Here is a 15446-nt window from a genome sequence, read left to right as displayed (position 1 = left end):
TTACCTTTGTAACTATTGTGGCCTAATGTTAATGCTAAACAGGGGGGCTACATTACTCCAGATCTCTTATCAAGCTCTGACTCAGCAGTGCGCGCTGATTGGTTGAAACCTGAGGCGCCAAATCTCAACCCTGGAGGGGTCAGAGAGAGAGACAAAGGAAACAGTTCAGTTCCATTCAAGCTCCCATCGGAGCTCCATCAAGAGTTCCACCAAGGTCCATGAGACCTTGGGAGAGGGGTCACCTCTGGCCTAGCGATGCTAAGCTAAGCTAAGCCAAAGACATTCCAGAGCCACAAGCTAACTTCTCCCAGAACTAAGAATTCTGTGCCCGTTTTTAAACGTGATTGCTACTGCATCATGCAAAATCAAGCAAAGGACCTTTTAGCAACATTTCAAGTCCACAACAGTCTTTTCAGACCAGCCTCATCTGTGGTACAACGGCCCTTTTTCCTCAGAGCCAAGGAGGACAGAGCAGCTCTGGCCAGCACGTGGACGTGGAGGCGACACGGACAACACAGGCCCATCTCCTCACAGCTTCTGGTTCCGTTCGTATAAATGCACTTCGCAGGCTGGCTGATAATATAATCTTAGAATTAACTCCAACACACAACTAGATAGATCTAGAACAATCATGTCTAGTGTTTCCATCTGTTATCGACTCATTTGCATATTCCTAATTCATATTTATCTGTTTAATTATTTGGTCATTAAATCTTCATATACCACATTTGGTTATGTGCCCAGAAAAGGGGTCAATGTCACGGTTACGTTCTCACAAACCTTCAGATCAACGAGTAAATACATTTTTAATTAATTAATTAATTAATATATTGATTATAGTGTTGTTAAATGCCGAATATACGGCTGGTGCCCCAACTTACTCTTAAAATATGATAACAAACATACCCACACTTATGCAGTGTGTCATGTTTGAAATCTTGAACAATTCTTTAATCATTATCAACCTTGAATGCCCCCCTCTCTTTTACAAGTGGGAGGACACTCATAACCCTACATAAACTGGTGCAGCCCATGCGAGGAAGCATAGGTGTCAAACTCTGGCCCGCGGGCCAAATCTGGCCCACCAGACGTTTTAATGTGGCCCGCCGAACATTTCAAATTTCGGCGGGCCACACCAAAATTTGAAATGCTCAAGCCCCCATTGTATTTGGCCCCAAACACAATGAGAAAACATAGCAGTTTTCTCTTGTAAAGCAGAGGTGTGCATTCAGGGCAATCAAGACAAGCAGTGATAGACCAAAAAAATGTATGTGTGTCATAACTATGTTTACATTGGTCAAAAATATATACAAATAAGACTTCTGCTGCTGAAGCTTGGATGGAAGTTTTTAGTGGCCACTACTGGTCACTGAGCAGTACTACATGAGAAGCTAGGTTCTTCTCTCGCCCCTTTTCATTGTTGGAGCATTTTCAGAGGCCCATTCATGCTCGAACATGAGCTTTTAGAACCAGAGCGGACAGCAGCTTGTTTTAGAGGTCTGCAAACCCATGGATCTATGCTCAAACCATGCTGAATAAACTAGGATGTTTGCAGGTTTTGCCCTCCCTGAGCATGTGCAGAGGAGAAGTGAAGCACCGGCAGCACCAAATTTCAACAAACTGCCATAAAATGTATATTTTAGAGGCAAGTCTTTGTCTGTAGCTAAGGCTCTGTTCATGTTTCCAATGATTAGATGTTGGGTTAACCCTAACCCTAACCCATGTTAGAAATATAGGCGGTCATTTAATAACATAGAGCGCTAATTTGTGCAATGAATTGATCGGTGAAGTGACCTTATTTACTCTATTCAACAGTTATTAAAGGTATTGGAGTGAAATGGACCCTTGCATGTTAGTTTTTTTGTTTTTTCACTTTTGTATGAAAATGTTATCCAGTAAACATTGAGGAAAACCCTAAGTCTGATTGCCCATTCATAAAAGTCACCAAATGCTACTTTTATAAAGAAGCACCTATTTCTGCAATTGAGCACCCATTTTAGATCATATTTTTTGGACACATATGTACCCACGCAACCCTACCTATCCTACAATCGAGAAAACATTTGATAGCGACCTCAAATCTTTTGCCTCCCACAGCGCTGCCATGTTCTAATCACGATCACTCATTAGTTAATCCTCCATCTAGGTACTCATGACTCATGACTCTGAAGCACTCAATAAACAATGTCTACCTTAACATTGATTCCAAACCACTGTGCTTATTTGAGAAGGATGAATCTCTAGTCTAGTGTGTGCCAGTCTGCCCTGTTCCGTCAGAAGGCTCCAGTCTGTTACATAAGAAGTTTATCTCAACAGCAGCTCGGCCTCGCCCTCCTTTATCTGCACATCTGAGCCAGCTGGCACAGGGGCCCAGTCGTATGATGCACAACTGTTTAAGTAGTGAGATGTGACATGCTTCAGTGACATGACATAACTGCTGTTATGTAAGACGGAGAGGAGATGTGGCCTCACCAATGTCACTTGGTTGGGTCCAGTGGGAGACTCTGATTGGCTCATGGCTCACACCCAAAAAGGGAAGAAATGCAGGATAAAATCTCACATTTGGATGTTTTTCATGTGTGCAATAAAGTTGGGGAGCAAGATCTGCCACAGACCAGGGCTTCCCCAGAGTAGTTCACGATCAGGTCCATAATATCTGCACAGAAAGTGATATCACTCCCTGGTGGAGCACACACATCCATCAATAGCTCCCCCAACCAATACACATCTGCCCTCCTTGTCTTCACATTCAAAACTCAACACTGCAACTCCCTTCCTTTGTTTGCCTCTGTATGATGAATGACACGACTTTCAATATCATTCAATATCGTTCAAATGGGTCTCTTGTAAATATATAATGTCTATTTATTCTTTCCTCAATTTATTAACCTTTTTGATTGCCTAATTGGTTTCAATATTCTATTAACCTCAAAGGATGCCACTTGTAACACGTCCAATGCCATTGAGTTGAGTGTATTGATTTTGACATTAATAATTTTCGAGTGGCTTTAAACTCTCACTGATTGAACACAACATACAAAACACAGGAACTGCAAAAACAGGAAACAGATAAAAAGAAAACATAGAAAAAGGGTTCTGAAAACATGCACCAAACCCAAAACCTGATCATGTGAATTATCAAAAAAGTGGAGGGAAGTCCATTCTTAATGAAGGGGCCGTGGGGTTTTTTCAGCTCCAATCCTCACAAAGAAAGAATGATATGTTACCTTCCAAGTTCACCACGCCCCATCGCTGCCCCCTACATATATTTTACCTTTTTCCTACAAATCCAATCACCCACATTTGGCACTCCGATGAGTGGATGTCTCTTTAAATCAACAAAAAAGTGACCATGTGACCACAATCTGAACTCATATACCCAACACTGGTGGCTCCATCTCTAGTGACTGTTCAGTTCTTTGTGTCTTGCATCTTGCTGAGAAGGACCTCTGCCACTTTTGGTGTTCTGAGCACATGTTTTTTACCTTCGAACGTGACCAGAAGAGTTGCCGGGAAAGAAAACCCATTTCTGTGGTTTTCTCTTCCTGAATTTCTTTCCTTTGTACTGGAGGTCTCCTTTAACTTTTGCAGCCTTCATAACAAGTTCCTTCACATGTTCATTAAGAAACCTCATTATCAGGTGATGTACTCTTTTTATTGTGATTCAATGAATTGTGACTTCAACTCCAGAGCCCACAAGGAACTTTGGAATGATCTTCAGTATCATCTCCCTCCTCTCCTTCCTGGACCCCCACAAGCCTGAGGTTGGGTCTATGTGATCTGGACTCCAAATCCAGGATCTTACTTTTCATATTCTTGTTCTCTGTCTGCAGCTTCATCAACTGGGCCCGCATCAAATCTCAGCCCACATTGTCTGCAGTTCATCTGTATTGTCTGAAATACGCTGTTCAGCTTCTTCAATGCGTGCTCCGTTTCCTCCCCCTTCTCTCAGCTCTTTTATGTCGCTTTCAAACCACTCAATTCGGGTCGCTCAAATCATAGCTCTCATTTCGGTTCTGAGCGACACCATATCACGCTGCATTTCGCATTTTATTTCACACATCATGAGCGCTAACTGGTGCAGCGTCAGTTCTTCTCCTTCCTCCAGCAGTTTTACGCCATGTGATTCTTTATCCGGGCCAGCAGAACCCCATCCCTCCGCGGGGCAAGAGTTGCGGTCGGACCCGCTAGCTCTGTCATTCTCGTTAGCTTGCGAGGCGGACCATTTTTTAATGGCACCAAGGATTGGCATCTTTGTTTGTTTTGGTCCCGTAGCTTTACCTGGCGTGTGTTTTCTTTGTCCACTCATTTCTTGTTTGTCTTTTCTGGGATTATGTGGGTCAAACTATATTTTTAATGCTAGTTTCTGCAGCAGCGGAGGCAGCGCGTGCCCATCTCCAAAACCGAAAGGAAAACAATCATTTACACTAAAATAATGTATAAACTGTTTTAGTAATAATAAACATAAAATAACATTTCACTTTTTCACTTGAAATAGTAATTTAAAACACAATTGTCAGTGTGCTTGTGAAATGTACAGACTGTATAACAATGTGTTAATGTTTTTTCGAGTAAAATTTCATCAGGCCTAAATCAGGGTCTAATTAAAACCCAAGGGCAGGAGAAATGTCTGTTGTTGATTTGTGTTTTTATGATTAATCAAGCAGAAAAGTGAACCATGATACAATGAAACTCCTGGACGAATGAGGGATTACACCGACATGTTTCCAGAGAAGTGAAATAAATGCAGAAAAAGTTTATGTAGTTTCCTGTTTATTTTGGCTTCAACCACGTCTCACAATGACTTGGAATAACTAAATGTCTTTTTATATATTTCTGAGATCGGCTTGATTGAATGATAAAAAAGTATAATTCAGGTACAATTTAGATTTTCTTCATTCAGAACGTTTGTTGTTATGTTTGGGTGATGTCAGTTGCTCATGTAGCAAAGTGCTGTCTCTGGACCCAGAGCCAGGCAGAGATTAAAACAAGTGTTCCTAATGCTTGTAAATTCTTTCTGCTGACCTGAACCTGCCACGAATTTAGGGCTTGTGCTAACAGAAGAACACTTCCTCTTCCTGTCTTGAACAGATAAAAGTGGCCAATAAATGAGGGTCAGTAAGTAGTCATTTTCACACGCCACCAAGTCAACTACAAAAACTTCAAACAGCCAAAGATAAATGATTATGACACGTATTAAGTGACATTTTCCATCTTTGTAGAGTCCACAGGCAGTTCTCCCCCATCATGCCGCGTCCTTGAAATGCTCCTCAAATACTGTATGTGCCGACTTCCCTGCGGACTGAAACAGCGATAATACAGTCATTATTGTTTCTGTTCTCTCAGTAAACTGCCACATTGCCCCAGTCTTATTCTTCATGCCGATGTCCAGCGTTCTTTTCCCTCAAGGCTCCTCTCACAAGGTCAACACAAAGTCATACAACCACCTACTGATTAAGGAAGACACCTTTTCCAATCCGGCCCAATTAAATGACTCTAATTCTATATTATATACGCGATTCTAATCAATAGCTATTGTCTAATGCGGTTCCTGTTTGGCGCAATCTAAATCCTGATTTAAGAATAAGGTTCTAGCCCAGGGGATAGCCAGCAGCAGCAGCCCACCGTGAACCCAGGTTAATTAATAGCTGCACTTTCGATGGGATTAGTGAGAGATAGAAAAATGCTTTTGTAATCAGAGCATAATAACTAGTAAAGTAACTTGTTTATTTTCAAATCTGAAGGTGTAAAATGTAACATTTCTAGTGGAGGGTCGGCAACCTGCTTGTCACCATGGAGATTATTGCTTTGCCTGAAAGGTTGCCCAGTATGACCTAAACATTTTTAAAAACAGGTGACGCCACCAAGTCAAGCTACAGGTTAGATCTGTGGAGAAATTACTCCGCTCACAGTAAGGGATTTTTGAGCAATAAATGTAATGGAATTGAATAAATGTAATATAGAAATGTCATACTGTGGAATTTTTGAGGCAAAATTACTTGACGCAAAAATACAGCGTTATTAATAGTGTTATTTTCATCAGTAACAAGTCTAAATATATCTAGTGACTCTTTACTCTGCCATAACGCTGTTGTATTCAATTAAATTATATTTATTTTGAACAGCAGTTGGCTCCGAGGGGAACAGTGAAAAACAGAAAAAACAATGTTCATAGGAAATTAGTAAATGTCCCAGCAAACTACCAAACCTGTTTTGGAAAGAGAAGAAACCTCGAAGAGTTCCACAGTGAAGGAGGGATCCAACTGCCTCAGACGGACAGGCAATTTGCAGATAGTGTAGCGTTGGACCCACTCAGGAGGAGAACCAGTTATTCTTATAGTTACTGTCAATGTGATGCAACTTGTTATTTTACAGTGAGTCGCAGAGACTGGTCTTACGAGTGCCCAAGCGCTGTCTCGTAGCATGCAGAGGTTTGTTATGTTCTGATATCAGCGTGTGGGTTAATTGGACAGTCTGCTGTGGAAAGGCAAAAGTTGTTTGTCCTGCGTTATTGTGACTGTACAGATGTTGTCAGGAGGAATCGCTTATGACTAACACTGGTTGTGGGTGCATTTGGTGATTTGCAGGCTAAATTAGCTAAACGTTTACTAGAAAAAGCAGCGATGGGTGTATTTTTCATTTATTTCGAAATGTATTGATTTCTTAGCTTAAGACACTAGAAACGGCCTGGACTCACATCCACAAAGACACTTTGGCGCTGCGGTCAGAAAGCACCATAATTGTAACATCAGATGTATAATTTGGAATTGGAAGAACAGAACATTAAATGATGCACACAATCTGTTAAAAGATAGACATAAAATGAGAAACACAAGAAACACAGATGTTCAAAAGAATCTCTTCCTATTATATTGACATAAAGCTTGTCACTTGTAGATTTACTCATGGTGGAAAGAGGACCCAGAACTTTTACTCAAGTGAGTACTGTAACTTCAATTACTTCAACTCAAGTAGGAAAAGTATGCAAGTAAGTAAGTACACATCTCTGATTATATCACCTACAAATTGTAGCCTAGACTATTCAATTTATGATCCTGATTGCTGTTAATCTTGTAGCAGAATTGTTAACAAATAATCATAAATGAGCCCCTGTTGCAGAACACTTTAGTAGTAATATATTGTGATTGACAGTAGAGTGGAGCAGAGCAAAGTACGAGCCCATTGCTACACAAATGGAACACAGATTTATTGGTCTTTATATTAATGGCTGGTGCTGCTTTTCTCTGTCCAACACCTGTCCTGTCTGATGTCCTTTGTCTCTGAGCACAAGTCACTTTACACTGCATTATTCATTTCCTCATCTCACACGCTGTGGTGAGTGCGGCTCTCTGCCTATGACCTTCTCCTACAGGGCTGTTCCAATGTGGACACAACAATTACAGTATTTGGGCTTTGGTATATCAAATATATTGTGACAATGGTGTCAATTGCTAGAAATAAATGTGAAATTTTAGAGTCCTTCAGGGTTCTCAGAGTGATGTCATCATTAACCTGACACTGCATTGATGGAAGTAGGGTTTTGATGACAACTTTAAGACATTAGATTAAAGTTGAATTAATTTTTAGAATTCATCCAAGCAAATATCTTATATGTGTGACCCATTTTACCGAATTACAATTTAACAATTTAAACCTATAATATTTTTTCAATTTAGGTTTCTTTTTCCAAACTATGTGACGTAAAACAATCAACATCAATTCAAACTATTTCAAGATTTCTATATTCTTTACAATTATTCTTACTGTCAAGGATTGACTATTGTACTGCTGTCGACAGAAATGTGGAATCTACCCAGGTGAACTCAAAATATAGACGGCATAAAGCTTGGCCCTTTCACTGATATTTCACTTAAGATATTCCACTTAAGACACTACAGACAAAACACATTTTTCATCAATTTAAAAAAAAAAAAATTATAAAGCAAAAATGTTCAGGCGGAAACCATATAAAGTCCCATTCATTTTTCCTTTTAATAAAGGGTAATCTTTTACTTGTGGGTTTGAAGCATAAACTGACTCTGATGCTTCCCAAAATTATTGATTTGACTGGAAATAAAAGTGTTACAGCTTTATTTCTATGTACAACTTATCAAGCAGTTTTGGAGTTCCCTTTTATAAAATAGTGGACAACTGGAATAAGTGAAGAAAAAGTCCAACGTCCCACGCGTAGGACGCACTAAGCAAGGGTTTAATATGTACAGCGGGCTGGATTAAAATGTCTCGGGGGCCGGATGCGGCCCTTTGGCACCCCTGACTTATGGTGTTAAAGTCTCTTACTATTTCAATTCACAATAAACCATGTACTCTAACCCTAACCCTATTTTATCCGTGCCAAGAATAACAGTTAATTCTCAGTGACCCATCTAAAGTATTCAGTGAGCAGCCATCATTCTCGTGACTGGAGGACACAGCTCTGACAAAAGCAGCGCCTCCAGCCCATAAGCATGAGTAATAATACGCTCATATTCATATTCAAGACACAGTTGGGCATGGACACACTGGTGCATCACATGTGAGTGGAGAACACATATACCCCAGCGTGCCGCAGAGCGGAGTCTATTTTTATCCAGCTGGAGGTGCTCCTGATTACGCCATCTCCGGGACAATCTCACACTGCTGGGTTCAGTTTCCAATCAGGCTAATGAGTTAATGGAGTTAATGGTGTGCCATGGAGACCCAGCTCAACCAGCTCAATACAGCTTTTAAGTGTCATTCCAAACAGGAAGATGGCACTTCCTACTCGTGCCTACCTGCTGTCACCTGTGTGTTCCTGTCAGCCAATCAAAAGCCTACTTTGTTTCACTGTAGCAGCAGATATGCCAGCTGACATTACTGCATTTCAATGGAGAAGCACAGATACTCATGTTTGTAGGAAAAAATGAATCACAATCTTGTATAACACCATAGGCACGTTTCGACTGGCCCTGGTTTGGTGTTGCTGTGAGACATGGCTAAAGTTAAAGTACTTCTGGTTTCTCTTTTTCTGCTGATGCCTACAGCAGCTAATTTCGTTTTTCTAAGTCCGTGGGGCTCAACATTTGAAGTTAGCATCACTGGAAATATAGCGGTTTAACAAAAGCTCAAGTGAGCGTTTGGTTATCAGTTATTACTGGGAACAGTTCTGAGGAAAGGCTTGTCTCAATTTATCTTGTTTTCTGCTGGTGCAGATAAATGTTTTCAGTTATTACTGATAACCAAACTATTACTGCTTTTTGCCATCTGTGTTCTCTTTGGCTTTGGAGACCTCAGGGTCTGCTTTGGCCCCTTAAATGGCTGGTACAGTTCACTTAAAACCGAACTAATCCATGATCGTCATAAGTCTCACAATAATATTGGGTTTTCACAGCATGTCAAATTATAATGCATTGTTTTGTTGCAGCAGCAGTTTCAAAAGACCTGAGGGATCTACACAGAGTTTATGTCACAGACCAGGATCCCTTGCTTCATTCCACCGCAGACAATAAGAAATAACTTTTATCGATAGTCCCACCTTAGGCATTTTCAAGACATTTTAAAAGTATAATTTCTGTAATTATGTTAGCCTTTTCACAATATCGCAGCACATATTGAACTGTGAGATGCATATCATTACATTCTTAGCAATAACCGGTGGAAACAGCCTCTGACGTTTATTATAGGACATGCCATTAGAGCCTTAAGAAATGTGTTAAGGGAAGTCATCTGCATCTCTATCAGATGTTTCCTTTATTTTACCCAAAACAGTGTGAAGACAGGATAAAGCTGTCGGTTTGTCTAATTACACCCCACCAACTGCAATCACGCCTTACACTGTAATTACAGCACAATCATCAATCAGCCAGGATCATACTGCTTTTATAGTTTATACAAACTAACATTTGCACCTCAATAGTTTGCAGGGCTGGTTCTAGATTAGTAGGACCTTGTGCAAAATGCAGTTTTGGGCCTTCTGTTTGTTTCAAGTTCATAAGGCCTCAGATGATCCACAGACATGCTTCAATCTGACTAAATTCAGGAACAAAAAAAGAAAACAGCTTTGCCATAACTTGATTTTTCAAATAATGATTTAACAATAATGTATGTTCTTGTTTATTTTGTTGAATTTGAAGTATGAGTTTTAAGGTCTTTCTTCTCCCTCTGCTCTCACACTTCTGAGCACATCATAGCAGCACAATATGTTCCACGCCAAGGTCATGTTATGGTTTATGCCGATCTGTAACTCCACTCAGCAGAGCTTTTCATGAGGAGGAGTTGTACTTGTATACAATCTGAAATAGCCTTATCTCAGATGACACTTAACAACAGTGGTGTTTCATTTGGCTGCCTAAACATAAAGTGTAGAAAATGGAATACTGTGTTCAATGTTCAGGTAAAACAACTCTAGAGGCCCCACAAGAGTAGATCTGCCGCGTAATGAACGGGTTGAGGGCCAAAGGATCATTGATTATTGAAAGTTGAAAATCTGGATGAGAATTTCCTTCCAGGCTATGATCATACAACTCAACCATAACAATATTCTGTATACCTACTGTACTTCAGCTTTATAATAATAGCTACAATGAAGGAACTCGCTGCTAGCTTCGCTAAACACACACTGGGATATCAACCACACATGCGCAGCCAGGGGTACGAGACTGCAGGTGTGCACTAGCACGCAGGGAATGATGGACATGTGGGAGAACTACTCGGCCATGAGGAAATATTCAACCTTTAACCTTAACTAACACGTTTGAAGACACATTTTGGGCCATTTCTGTTGGATTACAGAAATATTGTCTGATTATTGTTACCAGGAAACTCCATAATACTTTTACCCTGTTATTAAGGTGTGTCTAATCTTGTCTGATCCTAATGATGTTTTGTTGTTTCATTGAATCCACTTGTATCCATAGATTTATTTATAAGGGATATTGTAACTTCAAAGTCAGTTTCTCCCATAGAGAGATAAGATCAGTTCTTGAACACCTACACACTAAACTGTACAATCATGGGCACAATTTTGATGGATCGTACAGCAGCATTTGTTGAGCCGGATTTATTGAAGTTTTAAGGCAACATTCAAATTTGTACACATATTTTCCTTGAGTAAAAAATAAGCAACCCAAATGTCTCTTCCCTCTCTTCCCTCATTTCATAATACTACTGTCCTGTTAAATAAAGCTATCAGGACAGAAAAATCTTATTACATTACATTGTGAAATGTGCAATATATATCTGATCAAGTCATACATTTGTGAGTAAACTACAGCATAAAATTTCTAGATTTAAGATTTAAGATCAGAGGCAAAGATTGTTTCCTATTCTTCCAGTGTTTCTTCTTAAAATCAAAGTATATCTATTCTTTGATTTTAAGAAGAAACACTGGAAGAATAGGAAACAATCTTTGCCTCTGATCTTAAATCTTAAATCTAGAAATTTTATGCTGTAGTTTATGATTGTATTTGTATCTGTATCTACCTCTGTATCTACCTGCGTTGCACCAATGAAATTTCCCCATGCGGGACAATAAAGGAATATCTTATCTTATCTTATTTAAGACTCTTGTTCAAGGTCATCAAACCTCTGAGCTGTGCACTGCAAGAAGGACCTACAATCAGAATCAGTATTTATTCCACAACCGGGTTTTCTTGTTGCATCAGTAGCCAGAGGACAGTGTGCCTGCTTCGCCCTGTCTCTCTCTCTCTCTTTACTCTCATTTCCCTCTCTCACTTCCTCGTCACTTCTCTCTCTCTCTCTCTCTCTTATACCCCTCCTCCCTTCTCTGCTTCTCTCCCTCTGTCATGGGTCTGTGTTGTTCCCAGTCTCACCTGAAGGCTTCGATGAGCCTCTCCACCTTCTGTGCCTCGCCCTGGACGCGCACGTGGGCTTGGAACTTCCTCAATGCTTCATCCAGCTCCATCCCAGAGAAGTCCATCTCGTCCACCACACAGCTGAGGAGAGCAAGCAGAGCACAAGGGATCGATGAGGAGCCAGGCTTTGTACACCGCAGTAGTGAACAAACAGACTCACATTTGACTCCAAAACATGAGACCTGTTATGCATCTTTAATAATACAAAACTCAATCTGTACAGAAGGAGACATCTCATCAAACAGGATTAAAAAGATAATCTGGGATGTTGTTACAAAACGTATAAGCATCAACAGACTTTCTTGCTTGAAATCTGCCACACAATTTAATTGTATTCATACAGGACACTATTAGTCACACACCCTGCTTACAAATCTTATGTTGTTATCATATGCAAATATTGAACCAAATTGACACTGAGATTTTTCAATTAAAAAAATCCTGTTGTGGTTTATTGGCAGGAGGTTTCACTCATTCTCAGAGATAGGATTTTTTTTTTAATAAAATCCTGAAATTAAACAACAGCTTGTAACATTAAATGACCTGGTCCAATCAGAGTACTGTATTCTGAATAATGAAAACACTTTTACCTTGAGTTGCATTATGATATAATGTAAAATCACAATAAAGGATTAAAACAGTTTACCGGTAATGTTAGTTGCACTGCCTGATACAATATATAGTTATAACTATAATAAACAAGATAAAAAGAGCTGTTCAGGCGGCGTACTGAACACAGAGAACACACAGGCAGCATATTTCGGCTACACACGTGTAAAAGCGGCACATGTTTGAGTTGTTTTATTTAGTCACCAGTGAAATTGAAGGTGAAAGGTCACACAGGGTGAGGTGCGCGTAGTGTGCATATTTTATGATGCTTAGTTTGAATGTATATAGGGTGCATTCTAAACACTATGCATTTAGCATTATATTAGTATATTAAATTGACCAGCACAATTCATCACTAATGCAATTATGAGCTGTTGCTCACTGGTACAGAAGGGTTGAGTTTTTGTTCTTTCAGATGAACACACTGGTGGCGTGTTTAAGCCTGATTTGCATGATCAAGTACCACTATGTTCTAAAATAGTAACTGTCAAAATTGGTATTCTAAATAGGTAACTATGGTACATGTATTTAGTTACTTTACAACATAACACATTCTTTCTGAAAATCACTCATTCTTTTGCTCAATACTTCTCCAGTTGCTTGCTTCACTGTATGATCATGTCTGTCCGGTCTAAAAATATAAAGCGTGTGCATGAGTTGTGCACATGCACAGCTACAACAAACCATGAGTGTCCAGCGCTTATGGCAACACTTCCTTCTGTTCCTACCTCCATTATCAAAAGCACTGACCTGGAAGTCCCACATAGAGACTGTGTGTTCACCACCGCACTTGCTCTGATGGCAGAGCGAGATGAGAGGAATAGAAAAGGGTGGGTGAATAGACAAAATAATGACATGCAGCGTGCGAGGTGACAAGAGGCTGGAATGAAAGCCTCAGACAATTACACATGTTCAGAGGAAAGAGTGCAGGAGAGCAGTGTGCAGCAGTGTTGGAGAGCCGTGTGCAGCAGTGTTGGAGAGCAGTGTGCAGCAGTGTTGGAGAGCAGTGTGCAGCAGTGTGTTCAGCTCTGACCTACTTCTCCAGGCTCTGCACCAGGCTCAGAGGAAAGAGGCTCTAGAACACAGTATGGCTTTAAAGGGCTGTCAAAGCACACAGTTAATGCATGTTTTTAGAGAGTGCTGCTTTATTTATAACTAAATTTATTTATGTCAACTGCGAGTGTGTATTAAAGGACCAGGACAGTGTTTGGTTGGTTAAAATGTGGGGAAACCTTTGTACATGCTTGAATTTGGTTTTGATAAAAATATTTTGATCATGCTGTAGTTCCTCATTGAAAACGTGCAAAATACGCCCTGACAAAGAGATGAATGACAGACACTGCACCTACTGTATATGCCTTAATTTTCTTTGGATGTCTTCTGAAGTAATTTGTTAATATATTCATATTAATAATGTATTTAATTCTAATTTAATTTAATTTTAAGTCTTATCTCCTGTGCTCTCTCTGGTCTTATGCTGTTTTTTTAAATAATGATAATATACATGGTGGTTGACAAGGTGTGGAGGAAAGCTGTGGTGGTGGACATTGCAGTACCATGGGATGGTAACATCTGGAAAAAGGAGAAATACCAAGGCCTCAGAGAGGAGCTTGAAAAGGCCTGGAGCGTGAAGGTATCGATGGTGCCCGCAGTGATCGTAGCACTTGGGGCAGTGACCCCCAAACTGGAAGAATGGCTTGAGGAGATCCCAGGAAAAACATCAGACATCTCAGTCTAGATACTGCGCTCTGGTAGAGGACCCGAGCTTGAAGGGGGATAAATAGAGACCGCCCGCGGAGGGTGAGCAAGAGTTTATATATGTATCAGGGCTCAGATTAAGGATTTTCACTTGTATAGCGGCGCTGCTATACAATCTGTTATTTTTTTCAAATTTGTATAGCAATTTGATAATTGCATAGCAAAACACGAAAGTGACTAACAATCAATATTTTCCATTGATATAACACAATTATTTATTTCAGATGTATTTGTAAACATTCTATTTAAAAAAAAAACTCTTAACAAATTAACTTTTAAACACTTTTCAAACATTTATTTTTTAAAATAAAACAAAACTTGCAAATAAAATTAGTTGTTGAACAAATTAATTAACACAAAGTCAGATGGCCTTATTTACAACTTTCTTCCATATCATCATCAATCAGATGACTATTTGCAGGAGTCTCATCTACACATTAATTGTCTTTACACTCACAAAAATATGTATTAAGCTTCTGATGGAAAAATAAAGGTTGCTGTGGCGTCCATCATGGTGTATTTTATGTGTTATTCAAATTGTACTGCTCTATTTGACGGTCCATTTAATTTTTCGTTTTGCTATTTGATGACGGTCCCTAAGCACTCGTCTCGGATCCGGCTGCACATTTGACACATTCGGATCAGTGTAATTCGCTGCGCCCAAAATACGCATCTGATTTTTAAAAATTAGGTTGTAGTCACTTGGCAGTGTAAATATGAGTATTTTGACAGTGTATGATCTGCAAAGACTTTTGCGTTTAGGAGCTATTGACCTCGGAAGTCCGACCCTGTGACACCAACTTTACCGGCGGGACTCGTCATGACAACACAGCGTCCTACATGTGTCACGCCGTTATTGACAATCGATTGACGAGTGATCAGTACTTTTAGGCGCTTTGGTTATACAATTGAACACACATTTTTGTATCGCAATAGCTGCGATACAAAAACACTTTTTTCTGACGAATGCATCGTATTTGAGAGAAATTGTGTCGCATTTTGCGATGCGATACCGCTTATTCTGAACCCTGTATATATATTTATACTTACTCGAGTACATCTCTGTTAAACTGCAGCTTGGCGTTGCCCAGGAACTCTCCAATCATCTGCCGGCTCAGGCCCTTCCTTTGCAGCAGGAAGTGAGCTACGCCAATGGCTGTGTCCGGGACGAAACCACGTGTGATGAGGAAGTGGATACCCCTCTCCGGGTTTCTGTGCCGAGATAAAGAA

General features: G+C 40.0%; 1 protein-coding gene across 2 annotated transcripts in view; it reads right to left on the bottom strand.

Moving 5' to 3' along the window:
* Positions 1–15446, bottom strand: part of iqsec3b (IQ motif and Sec7 domain ArfGEF 3b) — a 92766-nt gene that overhangs the window by 27929 nt on the left and 49391 nt on the right. For both annotated transcript variants that reach the window (XM_072434377.1, XM_072434379.1), the window contains exons 6-7: positions 15267–15428; positions 11808–11930 (exon numbers count right to left, since the gene is read on the bottom strand). In XM_072434377.1, coding sequence (XP_072290478.1) covers positions 11808–11930; positions 15267–15428 — 285 coding nt within the window. The remainder of the gene's footprint in view (positions 1–11807; positions 11931–15266; positions 15429–15446) is intronic.

The sequence above is a fragment of the Eucyclogobius newberryi genome, unplaced genomic scaffold, assembly GCF_026437365.1.
Source record: "Eucyclogobius newberryi isolate DKJ021-1_F unplaced genomic scaffold, fEucNew1.0.hap1 SCAF_7, whole genome shotgun sequence".
Classification (NCBI taxonomy): domain Eukaryota; kingdom Metazoa; phylum Chordata; class Actinopteri; order Gobiiformes; family Gobiidae; genus Eucyclogobius; species Eucyclogobius newberryi.
This window is presented reverse-complemented; position numbering and strand designations above follow the sequence as displayed.